Source organism: Elephas maximus, chromosome 22, assembly GCF_024166365.1.
Source record: "Elephas maximus indicus isolate mEleMax1 chromosome 22, mEleMax1 primary haplotype, whole genome shotgun sequence".
In the NCBI taxonomy this organism is placed as follows: domain Eukaryota; kingdom Metazoa; phylum Chordata; class Mammalia; order Proboscidea; family Elephantidae; genus Elephas; species Elephas maximus.
The window spans coordinates 26,550,154-26,571,465 of NC_064840.1; the positions used below are offsets into that span (position 1 = coordinate 26,550,154).

Genomic DNA, 21,312 nt, shown 5'->3' on the forward strand with positions numbered 1-21,312 from the left:
TATAGTACACAGGCCTATTCACACAGCAATACATTAAAGTGAGCTCTGGGTAGGCACCATGTCTGGCCACAAAGGTAACAAGAAAAAGCCCCTGACACAGCTCACGAAGCAGGCCAAGGAAATGGATGTGGAAGAGAAGGCTTTCAAACAGAAACAAAAAAATGGAGCGTAAGAAACTCAAGGAGCTAAAAGCGAAGGTCATAGGGCATTACCCTGATCACAGGTGGAATCAAAAAACCTGGCAAAAAAGTAAGTTATTCTTTGTGACTGAGGCAATGATGACTCTTGATTGCCATTCCTGTTCAAACACCTGGATTCCCTCCTATAACATCTGTTGCTAGAATGAAGCATCATCTTAGAGCCTATTGTACATTTAAGAATAAACTTTTATAAAAAAAAGAAAGAATCATATAATGGTTTATCTTCTCTTTAACTCTTCTCATTCAGTCATTCCTATGTTGGCTGTGAGGTCAGAGTAAACCCAGTCCAGAATCCTACCAAAGTCTGCTCTTCAGTCTTTGTTATGCCCTGAATTCTGTACTACTTGGAATTAAACCAACTTATCTGAGAAGAAAAAAAAGAACTTTCAGCTCAAAATGGGGAAAATAACCTAATGCTCATTTCTAACCAACATTAACTACAATTCACTTAATATTTACTGAGTATCATGACACCAGGACACATGCTGGATCCTGAAGATACAAATAACTAAAAAATTACAACATACCTAGTAAATCTTGTAAAGGTATGTTTAAGATATAGAAGAAGCCAGAGGAGGGTGTAATTAACTGTCAGGGAGGAAACTGGGGCTGAGAAAGACTTCACAGAGGGTGTTACCACCTGAACGGGGTTTTGAAAAATGAAGAGAAGTCCACTGGGCAGAAGAGGGGAGAATACAGATATGTGAGGTATGGCTGAATATTCCAAGGAGGCTGGTTTTACTAGTACTAAGGAGAGAAAAGGAAATACAAAGAAGCAGACAAAATAGCTGGCAGGCACCAAGGACCACAAACAATCTTGACGCCATGCTAAGTAATTTGATCTTCACCTTAGAAGTAATAAAGAAACACTGAAAAGCCTAATTGAGCTGGTGAATGACATGATCAAATTCATGCTTCCTTTCCAACAGACCTTACTCCCAAATAGATCTAAAAATAAGTTTCTGAAATACATGGTCATAAACTGATGAGCTGAGAAATAGAGAAATGCAAGCATATGAAACTTTATCATCAACACATGCAATTTAATTATAATTTCATTGATTCCAGCCATTTAAACGTTGAAAGAACACAAAATTAAATTGGGCAGCTTGACTAATTAGTACTTTCATTACTTCCACAGTGGCTATGGATTTTACAGGAGTTTCCACCCTTTCACACTGATCACCATCACTCAATTCCAAATGGACCCTACTGGACCCAGCTACATGGTATAAAAGAACAGTATGCCCCCTTTCTTGATGAATCTGTTGTGTATTTTTAACTGGTGGAGAGAAAACTAATGTAATAGCTGCCTGACTCAGCTGAACAGGACAGACGTATGATCACAGCCCAATATAGAAGTTAAAGGGAATTCTGGCCAGAATGGCTCCTGCACATAAATGCTTAACAAAGACCAACTGCAAAGAAAACTGCAATCACTTGAATCTTTTGACAAATGAAATAATGTGACTGAGAAAATCCGGGTAACTTTTGAACTGCTTAGTAAAATGAACATAAGTGACAGATTTCAAAGAATCCCAAAAGGATCCTAAAAACATACAATCTGAATGGAGTCCTAAGCTGTCATAAGGTATCATAACATACTTTTCTATGCTAGGACTCAAGCTCAGAAAGCCACAATACTGGCAACTGAAGAAGGCGGCATTCATTTGGTGGAAGCACATGAACTGTCCTTTGTGGGCCTTTGTGGTTTCATTGGAGACTATTAATGACAGCAGTGCACTGCAAGAGCCAGTTGACTGAGAGTGCCCTCATAACTGAAAAGCATAAAGGCACTCTGGAGAATTAAGTCTCCCTTTCCTTCAGTAATATATAGTCCATTATGCAAATAAACATTGCACTTAACATCTATATTTACACCACTAAGGAGCCATCAGAGCAACTGCATCCTATAATGAAAGTTGGCTTTGAGCTCAAAGTACATCTCGTTATTTGACATTAAGGCCCAGGATATCATCTCACCTAGGTGGATGGTAACTACTAAATGCTGAGACAAAAAATTCTGTACAGTCTTTGGACCCTTATAAAGCTTAATGATACAGCATTACCTAGTACAAACCAACCAGTGTTACTGAACAATGGACATCTTACATACCAACAGACAACTACATCCATCATTTTAAATCAAGCTTAAGAGTTGCTTACTAGTACCCCTTAAATGATAAAATTGAGAAAAAAAGAAGAGAATACAATGCTTTAATACCCAACCCTGTATGACCTGCTTCTCTTTGAGAACAGTAACATCAAATTTTTTACTTCCTTTCTCCATCTACCTTAGCAGGAGAACAGTTGGTAATCGCTTACATTTACAAGAGACTCCTTGAACTTGATGTGAAGTCTGTAATTAGAAAGGGCAATGATGGCATCCTCAGCACGGCCCACATACTCTGTGCTCTCTCCATGAAGTTCAAGGAAAGGAACCTTCAAAATGGAAGAAGAAACCCTTCAGAGCTCTGAAGCAGTAAAGCAGTCTTCAAACACAGGTCAAACGAATGGGTGGTAAATCTTGTTACCCAAGCTTTTAAAACACAGTGTGTAAGTGGGTAAGAAACTGAAAGAGGATGGGTTCACATCCACTGAATTCAAATATACCTAATTATTCAAAATTTACTAAAGGAATGACACAGGGGAGGCCATTTCAAATGGTGGATTCTCAGGAAATAGGACTTTCTAAAATAAGGGATGTCTTCCATTATGCATTTCTACTATATGTATGGTTTAAGAAAAAATATATATTACATATATAAAAAAAAAAAACCCAGTGCCATATATGGCAGCTTTATTATTTCAATCCATTTGCTTCATTGTAACTATGATGTTGAACACTTATTGTACAATCAAGACCCTATAATTACCTGAAGATTCTCATCCTCCCGGATCAGCTGCTTCCTGGGAAAGATCTGATTTGCCTGGATGCACTCAAGGCTATGCCGAGTCTCTTCATCCTGAAAAACCCAAAACCTTTAAATAATTTCCAAGCTCCTACTCATTCACATTTACTTATGTTCATTCATTCATATCAGCAAAATCACAACAAGAAACCAATGAGCAAGATGATCAGAAAGAAAAGCTCAAGGAGAAAATATTCATTCCCAAAAGTGTTGCATCCCATATTATCAGGCATCTCTAATCAGGGAACAGAGTCCCTGGGTGGTGCACATGGTGAACCCGTTCGGCTGCAAACCAAAAGATTGGAGGTTTGAGTCCACTCATAGGTGCCTGCAAAGAAAGGTATGGAAGCTTACTTCTGAAGTATTAGCCGCTGAAAATCCTACGGAGCATAATTCTGCCCTGACACACATGGGGCTGCCACGAGTGGGGGCTGACTTGACGGCAACTGCTTAGTCAGAGAACACACAGGTGCAAAAAATGTCAAAGAGGTTCAGAATGGTTCTATCAGGCACTCATGTGTTATCAGTACAGTTCTTCAAAAAAAAAAAAAAAAACCAAATATAGTCTTTTTTTCTCTTTTCAAAATCTTAAATTCTTATTTTTGAGAGATACACATTGAACTATTTGAGAATGAAATATGTGATGTCTGGCATTTGCTTCAAAATAATCAAGGGAGAGTAAGGAAGAAGTGAATGGGGGTATAAATGAAAAATGACTGTCCATGAATTGATAATTGATGAAACTGGGTATGTGTGGAGTTCATTATACACCATTATGTTTACTTTCATGTGAAATTACATAAAATTTCCATAACAGCTTTTTAAAAGTTTTTAAGGAAATGTAATCTTAAAAATTCAATTTCTCAAAGTGAAAACATGTGCAAACCACTACTGCTAGTTTAACCTGCCTTATGTTACAAAAGATCTACTTCATGTTAAGACGATTTCAAAAGAGGAAGAAATAAATTCCAACTGAAACAGCACCTGAATAGAAGTATAATTTATATAAGAAGTAATCTTTTTACATTATAAACTTCCACAGTACAGGAAAATAATTGTAATCTACCAGAAAGCCTGACAGTAAATTATGATGGAACCTGCTTACACAGAAATTGATAAAAGAACAACAGCCACATCATATTCAACTGACAGTACTAAGAGTTATAAACTCTACTGACTGGCCATTTCTGCATATGCTACTTACCACAATCCCAACAATTCCGTAAACTTCCTAAAGGAGACAAAAATCCTACCTATAGATAGCACTTAAGGTTTAATCCAACAGCAATCTTAACCATAAAATAGTAATACTCTACTACTGTGGTTTTCAAAGTAAGGTCCACAGATTCTGAGACCCTGAAACAGGCGCTGTGAGTCAAAACCATTTTCATAGTAATACAACATTATCTGCTCTTTCACTGTGTGGACACGTGCACTAGTGGTGCAAAAAGAATTGGTGGGTAAAACTGCTAGTGCCTTAGCACCATCAAGGCACTGGCACTCATTTCACTAAAGAAAGTAGAGTAGCTAAGGTGAAAGGAAGAAATGAGGAACTAAAAGAGCTGAACGGAAGATTTCAAAGGGTAGCTCAAGTACTATAATGAAATGTGCAAACACCTGGAGACAAAAAACCAAAAGGGAAGAACATGCTTAGCATTTCTCAAGCTGAAAGAACTGAAGAAAAAATTCAAGCCTCGAGTTGCAATACTGAAGGATTCTACAGGGAAAATACTCAACAATGCAGGAACCATCAAAAGAAGATGGAAGTAATACACAGAGTCACCGTGCCAAAAAGAATTGGTCAACATTCAACCATTTCAGGAGGTAGCATATGATCAAGAACCCATGGTGCTGAAGGTCCAAGCTGCACTGAAGGCATTGGAAAAAAACATGGCTCCAGGAATCGACAGAATACCGAGATGCTTCAACAAAAGTATGTAGCTCTGGAAGTACTAACTTATCTATGCCAAGAAATTTGGCAGACAGCTACCTGGCCAACCGACTAGAAGAGATCCATATTTGTACCCATTCCAAAGAAAGATGATCCAAGAGAATGTGGAAATTATTGAACAGTATCATTAATATCACGCACAAGTAAATTTTGTTGAAGATCATTCAAAGCGGTTGCAGCAGTACATCAACAGGGAACCGCCAGAAATTCAAGCTGGATCCAGAAAAGGATATGGAACAAGGGATATCACTGCTGATATTAGATGGATCATGACTAAAAGCAAAGAATACCAGAAAGATGTTTACCTGTGTTTCACTGACTACACAAAGGCATCCGACTGTGTGGATCATAACAAATTATGGATAACACTGCGATGAATGGGAATTCCAGAACACTTAAATGTTGCTCATGGGGAACTAGTACTTAGACTAACTGGCAGTCGTTCGAATAGAACAAGTGGATACTGTGTGGTTTAAAATCAGAAAAGGTGTGCATCAGGGTTGTGAGCATTTCATCATACTTATTCAATCTGTATGCTGAGCAAATAATCCGAGAAGCTGGACTATATGAAGAAGAACTCAAAATCAGGATTGGAGGAAGGCTCATTAACAACCATGTGATATGTAGATGACACAATCTTGCTTGCTGAAAGTGAAGAGGACTTGAAACACCGGATGAAGATCAAGGACCACAGCCTTCAGTATGGATTACACCTCAACATAAAGAAAATAAAAATCGTTACAACTGGGCCAATAAGCAACATCATGATAAATGGCGAAAAGACTGAAGTTGTCAAGGATTTCATCTTACTTGGATCCACAATCAACGCCCATGGCAGCGGCAGTCAAGAACTCAAAAAGATGCATGGCATTGGGCAAATCTGTTACGAAGGATCTCTTTAAAGTGTTAAAGAGCAAAGATGTCACTCTGAGGACTAAGATGCGCCTGATGCAAGCCATGGTATTTTCAACAGCCTCATATGCATGTGAAAGCTGGACAAGACTGAAGGAGAATTGATGCCTCTGAATTACAGTGTTAGTGACCAAAAACCAACCCAAACCCAGTGCCGTTGAGTCAATTCCGACTCATAGCGACCCTATAGGACAGAGTAGAACTGCCCCAAAGAGTTTCTAAGGAGCTCCTGGCAGATTCGAACTGCCGACTCTTTGGTTAGCAACCATAGCACTTAACTGCTGCGCCACCAGGGTTTCCTTAGTGTTAGTGAAGAATACTGAATATACCATGCGCTGCCAGAAGAACAAACAAATACAGAATGCTCATTAGAAGCAAGGATGGTGAGACTTCATCTCACATATTTTGGACATGTTATCAGGAGGGACCAATCTCTGGAGAAGGACATCATGCTTGGTAGAGTAGAGAGTCAGCAAAAAAGAGGAAGACCCTCAATGAGATGGACTGACACAGTGCCTACAACAATAGGCTCAAGCATGACAACGATTGTCAGGATGGTACAGGTCCTGGCAGTGTTTCGTTCTATTCTATGTGGGGTCACCATGAGTCAGAATTCACTCAACGGCACCTAACAACAACATAGACGAGTTCTAATCAAAAGGAGGAATATGCAGAACAGAATTTCAAATTCTCATAGAATCCGGACTTCCTGGAGCCACGGAGGCAGGATGAACCACTGAAACTACTGCCATGAGATAATCTTTAAATCTTAAACCAAAAATATCCCCTGAAGTCTTCTTAAAAACAAATAATAGTTTAGCTTAACTAGTAAAGAACATCTGCCTTGAGCATTATGCTGTTTTAAGATTTATCTCTATCAGATCAAACTGAAAATAGCAACTCAAAAGATTAGACAGGAAACTTTGGGGACAGTAAGTTTATGTTAATGGGACAGGAACAACTCAGAAAAGATGGGTGAGAATGGTTGTACAATTAAAAAAAAATTAGAAGAACGTAATCAGTATCACTGAATTGTACATGCTGAAACTGTAGAGTTAGGGTATGTTCTCCTGCATACATTTTCGACAACTACAAAAAATAAATTATTTTTTAAAACACACAGAAAAATATGCTGCATGCTGAAATACTATGGTTGTTTCAAGGTAAAGCACTTGTGCAACCGTTTCAGTCACAAGCTAGACACTTTTTTTTTTCATTAAACACCATTTTAATTAAAAAAGGGAGCCTTGGAGGGGCAGCAGTTAAAGCAGTTGCCTGCTAATGGAAAGGTTGGCAGTTCAAAACCACCAGTGAGTGGCTCTGTGGGAGAATGATGTGGCAGTCTGCTTCCATGGAGGTTCACAACCTTGGAAACTCTATGGGGTTACTATGAGTTGGAAGAGACTAGCAGTGCGTTTTTCAGGTAATTAAAAGAACTGAGAGACAAACTACAGTAATTTAGGCATTTGGCATACCTTATCTCCAGATACTGACAATAAATAGTGAGTATTTATTGTTAATGGTAAGTCTTTTATGCAAAAATAAGAATTTTGGAAAACCTGTTATCTGCCATCATAAACTTGACAACCTTCCAATACTTAAGACTTGTCTGAAAAGATTAGTGGTGATATTACCAAATGTGATTTTTTTTTAATTATATAATAAAATATGTCAGCATTTGGAAGATCTGCATTACTCAAAGGAACCCATTATTTTCCAAATGGCCAATTCATGATGTCATAAAAGCATTCATAAATAAAATTTCCATTCAAAGTACAAGATAGATCAATTGGATGTAATATAACAGAGAACAAAAAGTTCATTGATAACAGCTTCAGATTCCACATTTCAACTACCATTAAAGGACTACCACTTGTTGAGTTTTGGTGTACTACTAAAAGAAAATACAATTATCTGGAAAAACTATTAAAAAATACCCTTTCCTTTTCTAACTACATATCTCTGTGAGGCTGAATTTTCTTCATACATTACCAATCAAAACAACATATCATAACAAATTGAATGCAGAAGTAGATACATGAATCCAGCTATCATCTATTACGCCAAACATTAAAGATATCTGCAAAAGTGTAAAACAGTATTATTCTTTTCACTATTTTAGAATGAGGAAAAATAGCATATTTTCATCAAAAATGCTATTTATACTTGCATATAATTGGTTATTGTTATTTTTAATGAACTTAAAACATTTTATAGACCTCAGCTTTAATTTCTAATGTGGTAAATACAGAGAGAAATAACCCACATAAACAAAAGCTCTTTGGGAAGCTCAATAATTTAAGAACATAAAAAGAGGTTCTATGACCAAAAGATTAAGAACTGTTGCTCTACTATACTCCAATACGAAATACCTATTAAAGCTGTTCCATTTGAAAAGTCAGCCTTTCCCTAACATCAATCTCTTAGTGTCAATCTGTAACAGAAAAAGCCATACAGAGATCTGAATAGCAACTACCCACCTCCCTCAAACCAAAACCAAACCCGTTGTCATCAAGTTGATTTTGACTCACAGTGACTCTATAAGACAAAGTAGAACTGCCCCACAGGGCTTCCAAGGCTCTAATCTTTTTTTTTTTTTTTCAAATAATATTGAGTTTTTGGTGAAAGTTTACACAGCAAGTTAGGTTCTCATCTGAAAATTTCCACACAAATTGTTCAGTGACATTACTTACATTTATCACAATGTGTCAGCATTTTCTTTAACTGCGTTCTGTTTGTTCCCTTTCTAGTATTACAGTTGCCCTGCTCCTTTATCTTCTCATCTTCGCTTTTGAGAAACTGTTGACCTTTTGGCCTCATACTGATGGTTTAAGTAAGGCACCAGTCTTACAGGTAATATCGTTTATTTTGTGTGCCACTCAGCTATTTTGTTAAAGGTGATCTCTGGATAGGTTCAGTTCTAGGTTTAAAGCACGTCTTGGGCGATAGTCTCAAGGTCCTCTATTCACTATTGTTCCAGCTTGTCTGGCCCTTTCCCCCCCTCCCCCCCTTAAATAAGAATTTGAGTGCTGCTCCATATTTTTCTCCCATCCTATCCAGGACCAACTATCGTGGCCCTGGGTCAGAATGGTTAGTAATGGTAGCTGTGCACCATCTAGTTCTTCTGGTCTCAGGGTAGATGAAGTTGTGGCTCTTGTAGACTTGTTTCTGCCTGGTGATTTTGGTTGCCTTCTTACTGTTTCGTGTCTGGTGAACTGAGACCCATAGTTATGTCTTAGATGGCCACTCACAAGCTTTTAAGACGTCAGATGCTACTCACTTTACTAGGATGCAGATCATGATTTTTGTGAATTATGTTATACCAACTGACTATGAGACTATGGTCCTAAGCCTTCAAATCCAGAAAGCCAATGCCCGCAAGAGTTTGGTTATGTCTGAGGACTATCCCTATTTGTGTCTTCACTGAACATTGTGACTACACCCACACATTTGTATTTACAGATACCTATGTGTTTTATTGACTATGCAAAGGCATTCGACTGTATGGATCGTAAAAAATTACAGATAATATTTCAAAGAATGAAAAATTTTGAAGAACTGTGAAAAAAAATATTTCGAAGAATGGGAATTCTGGAATACTTAATTGAGCTCATGAGGAACTTGTACATAGTTCAAGATGCACTTGTTTAAACAGAACAAGGGGATACTGTGTAGTTTAAAGCCAGGAAACGTATGCATCAGGGTTGTATCCTTTTGCCATACCTATTCAGTCTATATGCTGAGCAAATAATCTGAGAAGTTGGACTATAGGAAGAAGAACGGGGTATCAGGATTGGAGGAAGACTCATTAACAACCTATGTTACGCAGATGACACAACCTTGCTTGCTGAATGTGAAGAGGATTTGAGGCACCTACTGATGAAGATCAAAGACCACAGCCTTCAGTATGCATTACACCTCAACATTAAGAAAACAAAAATCCAGGGAAGGGATGGACAGAGGGAGACGGGTATTCACTAATTAGATAGTAGATAAGAACTATTTCAGGTGAAGGGAAAGACAACACAATACAGGAGAGGTCAGCACAACTGGACTAAACCAAAAGCAAAGAAGTTTCCTTAATAAACTGAATACTTCAAAGCCCAGCATAGCAGGGGCAGGGGTTTGGGGACCATGGTTCCAGGGGACATCTAAGTCAATTGGCATAATAAGATCTATTAAGAAAACATTCTGCATCCCACTTTGGACAGTGGCTAGCAAGCAGCCATCTAAGATGCATCAATGGGTCTCAACCCACCTGGAGCAGAGGAGAATGAAGAACACCAAAGACACAGGGTAATTATGAGCCCAAGAGGCAGAAAGGGCCACATAAAGCAGAGACTACATCAGCCTGAGACCAAAAGAACTAGATGGTGCCGGCTACAACCAATGACTGCCCTGACAGGGAACACAACAGAGAACCCCCGAGAGAGTAGGAGAGCAGTGGGATACAGACCCCAAATTCTTGTAAAAACAAAAAAACAGACTTAATGATCTGAATGAGACTAGAAGGATCCCAGTGGTCATGGTCCCAGACCTTCTGTTAGCCCAAAACAAGAACCATTCCCAAAGCCAACTCTTCAGACAGGGATTGGACTGGACAACTGGATAGAAAATGATGCTGGTCAAGAATGAGCTTCTTGGATCAAGCAGACACATGAGACTGTGTTGGCATCTCCTATCTGGAGGGGAGATGAGAGGGCAGAGGGGGTCAGAAGCTGGCGGAATGGACAAAAAAGAGAGAATGGAGAGAGTGTGCTGTCTCATTACAGGGAGAACAATTAGGAGTATATAGCAAGGTGTATATAAATTTTTGTATAAGAGACTGACTTGATATGTAAACTTTTACTTAAAACACAGTAAAAATTTTAAAAAAGAAAACAAAAATCCTCACAATTGGACCAATAAGCAACATCATGATAAACAGAGAAAGGACTGAGGTTGTCAAAGATTTCATTTTACTTGGACCCACAAACAACACCCATGGAAACAGCAGTCAAGAATCAAAAGACTCACTGCACTGGGTAAATCAGCCGCAAAAGATCTCTTTAAAGTGCTGAAAAGCAAAGATGTCACCTTGAAGACTGAGGTGCACCTGATCCAAGCCATGCTGTTCTCAATCACCTCATATGCATGCAAATGCTGGATAATGAATAAGGAAGACTGAAGGTGAACTGATTCCAATGAATTGTGGTGATGGTGAAGAATATTGAATGGACTACCAAAAGAACAAACAAATCTATCTTCCAAGAAGTACAACCAGAACACTCCTTAGAAACAAAGATGGCGAGACTATGTCTCACATTCTTTGGACTACTATCAGGAGGATATCAAGCCCTGGAGAAGGACATCATGCTTAGTACAGTAGAGGGTCAGCAAAAAAACAGGAAGACCATCAACAAGATGGACTGGCACACCAGCTACAACAATGCACTCAAGCATAACAACGATTGTGAGAATGGCACAGGACTGGTCAGTGCTTCATTCTGTTGTACGTAGGGTCACTATGAATTGAAACCAGCTTTTTTTTTCCATGGCACTGAACAAAAACAAAGATATTTCCAGGAGACCTGGTGGCACAGTGGTCAAGAGCTAAGCCGTTAACCAAAAGGTCAGTAGTTCGAAACCACCAGCCATTCCCTGAAAACCCTACGGGGCAATTCTACTCTGTCCTACAGGATTGATGTGAGTCGGAATCGACTGGATGGGAACGGGTCAGGTTTTTTGGTTTTTATAGATACTATCCCTGGTGGGCCAGTGGTTAAGGGCTACATCTGCTAACCATAAAGGTCAGCAGTTCAAATCCACCAACCACTCCTTGGAAACCCTATAGGGCAGTTCTACTGTGTCCTGTAGGGTCACTATGAGTCAGAATCGACTTAATGGCAATGGTTTTGATTCTGTTTCTATCCATTCTCACCTACGAACGTATCTGTGCCTACCCGTATACCAATTTGCCTATACCCATCCATGTGTGCTCAAATGCTCATTATTACTTTGGTTGTGCTATGCTCACTACATCCACAATCAGTGCCACCTTTCCCTTCGCCGAAAATAAGTAGTTTTTCCTGTACAAACTGTACTTTCCCCATCCCAACCGCTGGTAACCATCAATGAACAGTGGTCTCTCTATATCTATTCTTGTCTTCTTAGAGGGATCATGCAATATATGTCTTTATATGCTTGATTTATTTCACTTAGCATTATGCCCTCCAGGTCCATCCATGCTATGTTTTCTGGACTCACCATTGTTCTTTATGGTTGTGTAGTATTCCATTCTATGTATGTACCACAGTTTGCTTATCCATTCATCCATTGATGAATATTTTGGTGTGTTTCCATTTATTTGCTATTGTGAAGGTTATAAATCTTTACTGAAGCAGACTGTCATATCCTTCTCCCATGGAATGGCTGGTGAGTGTGAACCACCAATCTTTCAGTTAGCAACCAAGCATTTAACCACTGCACTACCAGGGCCCCTGTTACTCAATACAGACTTTCATGACATTTGAAAACAAGCCATCGATATATTTTTTAATAAAAGCTTTTACTACATTTGAAATGTTTATAACTTTGTTTCTGAAATTATCTGACGGTTAGCATCTAGATTTTGTTACCTCCCTAGGTACTAACCACGACCGTCAAGAAATTATACCTGCTAATCATCAAATAATTTCAAAAGCGAAATTACAAAAATCTCAGGTTTTTTAGGTAAAAAAAATTTTAATGAAGTTGGTGTATTTTAATAAGATTGATATGATGTGTCTTAGGGCATCCAAAAGTGTAAGTGCCTAGGATGTAAAACAGGTCTGTAAATCGTTTCATCTCTATAAACAACAATTTGTTAGATGAAATGTTTGTGTCAATCTGTTTTGTTTTATTCCTTTCTACTTATTTCCTCTAAGGTTAATAAACAGGTAAGGGAATAATAAGGGACATAGTCACACTTGAAAGGAACCCATATTTCTATCATAAGTGCTGGCTTTTGTCTTTTTTTTTTTTTTTTTTTTAACCAACCCTATATTCATTCTTAAGAGGTAATTCTTGACTTAAAGAACACTCAGTATTTACACTGAAGGAAAACTAAAGAGAAAAAAATGTGAGCAACTTTGAATTTAGGGAGATTTTCCTCATAACCCAATGTGGATAGGTAAAAAAAAAAAAAGCTATGAAACATGAGAAACTGGCTTTTGAAAATTCTTACATAAATATATACTTAAAACATGCCTTCTCAGCACCACATCAACTAGCTTTTTAACCTTTATGACTATATGGCCTAAATTTTTATTCTTGTCAAGATCATTTTATGGAGCCACCTATTATTTCTTTTTTGTTACTGTTGTTGTTGTTGTTTCACCTAGTTTTCTATAACCTTTTAATAGTACAGAATTGAAATAATGTAACAGGTTAAAAAAACAGAGAAGCCATTTACTTATTCATTCTTGCTGGCACACTCACTTGGGTGCTAATCCAGCCAACCTATGAAACTATCGTAGTTACTTAAAACTGAAAATAGCACTAATGATTTTCAAAATAACATAACTGAGAATTAGGCCAGGGATACAAAATCATGAAGTATTCACCTTTCAGAGTCATATCAAATAAACGCTCTTTAAAAAAAAATACTGTCACTTCACATTACCTATAAGGTAGGCTACAGAACTGATTTTCTCCCTTTACACATAAAAATTCATTTAATCCTCATAACTTAACATTTGAACCAACTACTCATTGATTTTTTAAGAGAATGATGATTCAAAAAACATTATTTCGCTAAACATGAGCTGACTTAACTGCTTAAATTATCATTTCTATGAGTTTCATCGGTTTAAAAAAAGAGGCCTAGTTTTGCTATAGATGATAGCATAGAGACTGGAAGGCGTTAATAGAGGAGAAAAAAAAAAACTGAAAAGTGCTGGCCCGATAAGAAGTTTGGAAACAAATTTCTCCCCAACTCTAAACAGTACCTGATTAGTATTGTTGTTGTTAGGTACCCTTGAGTCCATTTCAACCCATAGTGACCCTATGCACGACAGAACAAAACACTGCCCGGGCCTGCGCCATCCTCAAAATTGTTGCTCTGCTTGTGCCCACTGTGTCAATCCACCTCATTGAAGGTCTTCTTCTTTTTCCCTGACCCTCTACTTTACCAAGCATGATGTCCTTCTCCAGTGACTCATCCCTCCTGATAACATGTCCAAAGTATGTGCCACATAGTCTCGTCATACTTGCTTCTAAGGAGCATTCTGGCTGTACTTCTTTCAAGACAGATTTGTTTGTTCTTTTGGTAGCCCGTAAATCTGTTGCCTTCAAGTTGATTCTGACTTACAGCGACCCCATAGGACAGAGTAGAACTGCCCCACAGAGTTTCCAAGGAGTGCCTGGCAGATTTGAACTGCCAATCTTTTGGTTAGCAGCCGTAGCACTTACCCACTATGCCACCAGGTAGTCCCTGGTATATTCAATATTCATCAACACCACAATTCAAAGGCGTCAACTGTTCCTCATTCTTCCTTATTCACTGTTCAGCTTTCACATGCATATGAGGTGACAGAAACACCATGGCTTGGATCAGGCGCACCTTAATCTTCAAGGTGACATCTTTGCTTTTCAGCACTTTAAAGAGGTCTTTTGCAGCAGATTTACCCAATGCAATGGGTCTTTTCATTTCTTGATGCTGCTTCCACAGGTGTTAATTGCGGATGCAAGTAAAATGAAATCCTGGACAACCTCAATCTTTTCTCTGTTCGTCATGATGTTGCTTACTGGCCCAGTTGTGAGGATTTTTGTTTTATGGTGGGGTGTAATGCATACTGAAGGCTGTGGTCTTTGATTTTCATCAGTAAGTGCTTCAAGTCCTCTTCACTTTCAGTAAGCAAGGTCGTGTCATCTGCATAATGCAGGTTGTTAATGAGTTTTCCTCCAACCTGATGCCCCATTCTTCTTCATATAGTTCAGCTTCTCAGATTATTTGCTCAGCATACAGACTAAATAGGTATGGTGAAAGAATACAACCGTGAAGCACACCTTTCCTGACTTTAAACCAAGCAGTATCCCCTTGTTCTGCTGGAACAACTGCATCTTGATCTACGTACAGATTCCTCATGACCACAATTAAATGTTCCAGAATTCCCATTCTCTGCAGTGTTATCCATAATTTGTTACGATCCACACAGATGAATGCCTTAGCACAGTCAACAAAACACAGGTAAACACCTTTCTGGTATTCTCTGCTTTCAGCCAGGATCCATCCGACATCAGCACTGATATACCTGGTTCCATGTCCTCTTCTAAATCCAGCTTGAACTTCTGGCAGTTCCCTGTCGATATACTCCTGCAGCCGTTTTTGAGTAGTCGTCAGCAAAATTTTGCTGGTATGCGCTATTAATGATACTGTTCGATAATTTCTGCGCTCAGTTGGATCACCTTTCTTGGGAATAGGCATAAATACAGATCTCTTCCAGTTGGTTGGCCAGGTAGCTATCTTCCAAATTTCTTGGCATAGGCAAGTGAGCACTTCCAGCACTGCATCCAATTGTTGAAACATCTCAATTGGTATTTTGTTAATTCCCAGAACCTTGTTTTTCACCAATGCCTTCAGTGCAGCTTGGACTTCTTCCTTCAGTATCATCAGTTTCTGATCATACGTTACCTCCTGAAATGGCTGGATGTCGACCAATTCCTTTTGGTATACTGACTATGACTATGTGTATTCTTGCCATCTTCTTTTGATGCTTCCTTCATCGTTTAATATATTCCCTGTAGAATCCTTCAGTGTTGCAACTCGAGGCTTGAATTTTTTCTTCAGTTCTTTTGGCTTGAGAAGTGCCGAGCGTGTTCTTCTTTTTTCGTTTTCTATCTCCACTATTAGTATTAAAAAAAAAAAAATTTTTTTTTTTTTAGAGGGTATATTCCCCACGGTCAATTTCCTGGTATTCCTGAGGAACACTTAGCATTGTACAATCTGGCACTTCTCAGTCTCCATCTAGCTCTGAAAGGTCAGTGGGGTAACCTATAAAATCCTGAAAAGGGACCCATCACCACAGTTCCAGGTTCATTTCTGCTATTGGCTAAGCTATACAGGTAAGGAAAGTAAGTATATACGTCAGAGAGGAAATCAACATTAAACAAACATTTAAAGAACGTGGGAAAGCAGAGACTGCCAACTAGTCAAAACTCTTATTAAATAAATTCATACATAGTAGTCCAGGATAAGAAACCCTACCTGCCCCTACAAGTAAAATGCATGTAAGAATACTTGACAAAATGTAAGGAAATGTGAAAGTGAAAGTAAGTGAAGCTCCACCGTCAATTCCAGTAGCTATTCTTAAGGCTGCTATTTATGGCTATCAGAAATACTTTCCCTTTGACAGAATTCTTGGGATTTGCTACAAAATAATCCCAGGAGGGTGGGGGACTAGAAGAAGATGAAATAAGAGTGGCTAAGAACTGATGATTAATGTAGCTGATTGATAGTGTCAGTGTTCATTGTACTATTCTCTTTGTATATGCTTGAAATTTTCCTTTATAAAACATTCAAATACATTTTCTTAATGCTTGTTGTTAGGTGCTGTCTTAGTCCCCTAGTGCTGCTATACCAGAAATACCACAAGCGGATGGCTTTAACAAAGAGAAATTTATTTCTTCACAGTAAAGTAGGCTGAAAGTCCAAATTCACGGCATCAGCTCCAGGGGAAGGCTTTCCCTCTCTAGCAGCCTTCTCATCAATCTCCCCCGGATAAGGAGCTTCTCCATGCAGGGATCCCAGGTCCAAAAGACGTGCTCTGCTCCCAGCACTGCTTTCTTGGTGGTATGAGCCCCCCGCCCCTATCCCTCGCCTCTCTCTTTTTTATCTCAAGAGATTGCCTCAAAATATAATCCAATCTTGTAGATTGACTTCTGCCTCAGTAACAGGACTGCCACCCATCCCCCCTTATTAACATCATAGAAGCAGGATTTACAACATATAGGAAAATCATACTATACCAGGACTCATGGCCCAGCCAAACTGATACACACATTTTGGGGGAGACATAATTCAATCCATGACAGGTGCCACTGAGTTAGTTCCAACTCAGACCGACCTTATGTACAACAGAACACAATGTTGCCAGGTCTTATGCCATCTTCACAACTGTTGCTATGTTTGAGCCCACCGTTGAAGCCACTGTGTCAATACATCTTGTTGAAGGTTCTTTTTTTCAATGACCCTCTACTTTACCAAGCATGCTGCCCTTTCTCCAGGAATTGGTCACTCCCGATAACGTGCCCAAAGTACATGAGACGAAATCTCACCATCCTCACTTCTAAGGAGCATTCTGCCTGTACCTCTGTCAAGATAGATTTGTTCATTCTTCTGGAGTCCACACTATATTAAATATTCTTTGCCAACACCGTAATTCAAATGCTTCAATTCTTCTTTGGTCTTCCTTACTCACTGCCCAGCTTTCTCATACACTTGAAAAAAACACACTCCAATCTCATATAAAAACTTTTGGGAAAACAACAAGTGTTGGCAACGTTGTGGAAAAACTGAAACCCTCATCCATTGCTGGTGGGCATGTAAAATGGTGCAACCACTGTGGAAAACACTTAGCTGGCTCCTCAAAAAGTTGAACCTAGAACTACCATATGACCCAGCAATGCCAATCTTAGGTTGATTCCCAGAAGAAGTGAAGGCAGGAACATAAACAAAAACCTGTACACCAATATTCACTGCAGCACTTTTCACAATAGCCAAAATATCCATCAACAGATTGAATGGATAAACAAAATGTAGTGTACTATGCAGTCATAAAGAGAAATGAAGTTCGGATGCATGCCACAACATGGATGAACCTTGAAAATGTTATGCTAAGTGAAATAAATCAGTCGCAAAATGACAAATACTGTATGATTTCGCTTACATGAAATAAGCAAATATATAGACATCAAAGATCCCAGGGGAGGGAAAGAGGAAGGAAGGGGAAAGGGGCATTTTTTGCTTAGAGGGTACTGAGTTTATGCTAATAGTGGCAGAATGGCTTGAAAAAGGATAACAATAACGGTGGCACGACATGAAAAATGTAATCGGTGTCATTGAATTATAAATATGGAAGTAGTTATGCTGTCAAATGTTCTGGTATGTGTATTTTCACCACAATTAAAAAAAAAAAGGAATGTTTAGGAGTATAAGAGGGAGGGGAAGATGTTACTCTCAAATTAGTACAGTGCTATACATGAGAAATAAAAAGTAAGTTCGATACTCCTGAATTCTCTATGCAAAATGTATGGATTAAGGATATACAACCTAAATGCATGAGAAATAAAAAGTAAGTTCGATACTCCTGAATTCTCTATGCAAAATGTATGGATTAAGGATATACAACCTAAATGCTAAAACAATACAGTATATAGTTGCTTAAATCAATGGTTCAACAAGTTAAAAAATGTTATAAAACAAAAAAACCAAACCCACTGCCATTGAATCAGTCTCGACTCATGACAACCCCATGTATTATAGAGCAGAAGTGTTCCGTATGATTTTCTTAGCTGTAATATTTACTGAAGCAGATCACCAAGCCTTTCTTCCGCTATGCTGCTGGGTAGGTTCGAACGCCAACTTTTAGGGCAGTATTCCAGCGCCAACCGTTTGCACCACCCAGGGACCTCCTGAAAAATGTTATATAGCTAGTAAAATGAACATTAGGAATCTAATGAATCCGAGAGGTTGAGACTGGAGGACTCCCTGCAACTACTTGTCCCGAGATACTCTTCAAACCTTGAAGCAAAACTAACCCCTGTGGTCACCTTATAGCGAAATAACAGACTGGCTCAAAAAATAATGAATACCACCCCTAAGTACTGTGCTCCTTTAAAAAATCACCTAAGTGAAGCCAAACAGTAAAAAATTACTTTAAAACAAAAATGAGAATGTAAGAGGGCAGGGAAACTAAATTAATAGAAACAGAACCAAAATGGAAATAATGAGAATGGTCACACACTGTGAAGAATGTAACCAATATCACTGAATAACTTGTACAGAAATTGTTGAATGGAAGCCTAAACTGGTGTGTAAACCTTCACTGAAAACACAATTATTTAAAAAAAAATAATAATAATCTAATGAATCAACATGGAAAATTTAGTGAAATAAACAAAATAGAAAATTACGTTATGATTCCAACTATATAAAACATATTTATATATATGGATACTGACTAGTTAAAAAGGGATACAACTCATGGGCTTTGGTGGTGGAATTGTACATGAGATTTGTAAAAACTTGTTATGGTGCTTTTTTATGATTAAAAAAAAACAAGATGCATGACCACACTGCTCCCCTTCACTACTGCATCCAGAGGATCTCCAGAGCACGGCACAGAGGGAACAGAGGAGGAAGGACTGCCTGCTGGGCATCACAGACTGTAGCAGCTCTGGGAAGAGGACCACAATGTTACCATCTATGTGGTGTGTGACACAGTGCAAACCCTCATTAGCACTGGCATACAGGCCACATACATATTAGGTGAAAACTTTTTCAATGCATAAAAACTCTGTAGAAAAATCAATAAAATCAAATATAGTCTAGAGAAATAGTATTAAAAGTTCATCAATATTTGGGTATAGTATACATCAGAAAGTTGTGATGTCACAAACTAAGAAAAAACTGACTCAGCTTTAAGACGGGAGCAGTTACCTTTCCCCTCACCTCCCTTTTAATATGATATTTCTACACAACTAGTTTTCTTTTGTTTTTAATTCTGAAAAGCATTTTCCACCCATATCCCTAATGAAGCTTGAAATTAACATGGCTTTTTCAATTCCTTCTTTGTGCACCAGCATGAAATAGAGTTTGGATCTAGGAAACATCACAAGGTAGAAGCAGGGCAATATCACAGAGCATCTTTTCTTTTTTAAAGGCCCTGGAGCACTGATTATGTATCCTCAGGACTGATGAAAATGTGGCTAGCTCACTTGGCCACATTCTCTGCCTGGGCTGGCCCATAAATGGCCCACAAGTCACTGAAATGGCCATTATATGCTTTTTTTGGTCAAGACGTAGGCATAGGAAACAGGGTGTGCAGAGCTTGTACCATCTTCTGTGGAATAAAAATGCTGTCTTAAAGAGAGGGAACAGGAAAGGAAGGGACCTGCTTCTGTCCAGAAAGGTAAACTCAGAAAGAACATACAGATGACCATACCACAACCCCCTACAAACACACACCCCAAAAAAGAAAAAAAAAAATTTTTTTACTACATCCTACTTCCGAAGTAACCTGGAATAAAAGACAATGAATTTAAAATTTTATCCTTGACTCCACTTGACTAGCTGATTGAAAAATAAGAAACATTCACCTCACAGGATTAATGTAACAGAAATGAAATTGCTCCATACACTGGAACACTCTGTAATTATTATTACCCAAACAATAAAAGAAAGAAGGGGATGAGACAAGAGTTCAGGGGAAAGTAAAACAATTTCTTACCAAAAAAAAAAAAAAAAAACAACTGAATAACTATGAATTTGGTTGGAAGTCCCTGGGTGCTACAAACAGTTAACAAGGTTGGCTGCTAAACAAAAGGTTGGAGGTTCCAGTCCATCTAAAGGTACCTCAGAAAAAATGCCTGCTGATCTACTTCCAAAAAAATCAGCTACTGAAAACCCTATGGAGCACACCTCTGAGACACAAGGGGCACCATGAGTCAGAATCAACTTGGTGGTAACTGGTTGGTTTTACAGACTTATTAGTGTCCATTTAACTGTCAGGTTAGAAGCCAACTCCATTTTTTTTTTTTTTTGGTCATTTCCTTGTACTTACCATGACAGGAGGCCCAGAATAGGAGGAGAGATCCCCACCCCTTCAGTGTCTGGCAAGACTCTTCTTTCCCTTATGCCGAGATCTTAAAAAGAAAAAAAAAAGGGGGGGGGGGGGGGGGCGGGCAAAATTGGACAGAATTTTTCCCCAACTGGCTATACCCTAATTAAAGAGACTGCATACACATGGACCTAAACAACTAACCAGAATGAGCCAGGAAAAAGTTTACCATCAACTGACTAATTCTCACTTGTTAAATCCAAACTCTATGGTGCCTTTGTAAAATCCTCCTGGTCTTAATTCTTTCTGCAAAAAATGCATTAAAGGCTCACATTACTGATGTTAAGAGTAATATGATAAATGTCTTAAAACTTGGATGAAAATAATAAAGCAGTAATAATTCAAATTAATCTGCAAATACAAAACTATATTCTTGTAATATTTCAGGGTGTTTTTGTAGTTATCTGTAAATTCAAAATGGATCCCTATCAGTAGGGACCAAACTGGCTTAACAAGCAAAATGAGAAAAAATTGTCTTA

At 38.5% G+C, this 21,312-nt stretch overlaps 1 protein-coding gene across 6 annotated transcripts in view; it reads right to left on the minus strand.

Annotated features, from left to right (window-relative positions):
• Positions 1–21,312, minus strand: part of MTMR3 (myotubularin related protein 3) — a 191,305-nt gene that overhangs the window by 60,932 nt on the left and 109,061 nt on the right. For all 6 annotated transcript variants that reach the window (XM_049866859.1, XM_049866860.1, XM_049866858.1 and 3 more), the window contains exons 3-5: positions 20,777–20,858; positions 3,077–3,166; positions 2,526–2,642 (exon numbers count right to left, since the gene is read on the minus strand). In XM_049866859.1, the coding sequence (XP_049722816.1) occupies positions 2,526–2,642; positions 3,077–3,166; positions 20,777–20,779 (210 nt within the window). In that variant the 5' untranslated portion in view covers positions 20,780–20,858. The remainder of the gene's footprint in view (positions 1–2,525; positions 2,643–3,076; positions 3,167–20,776; positions 20,859–21,312) is intronic.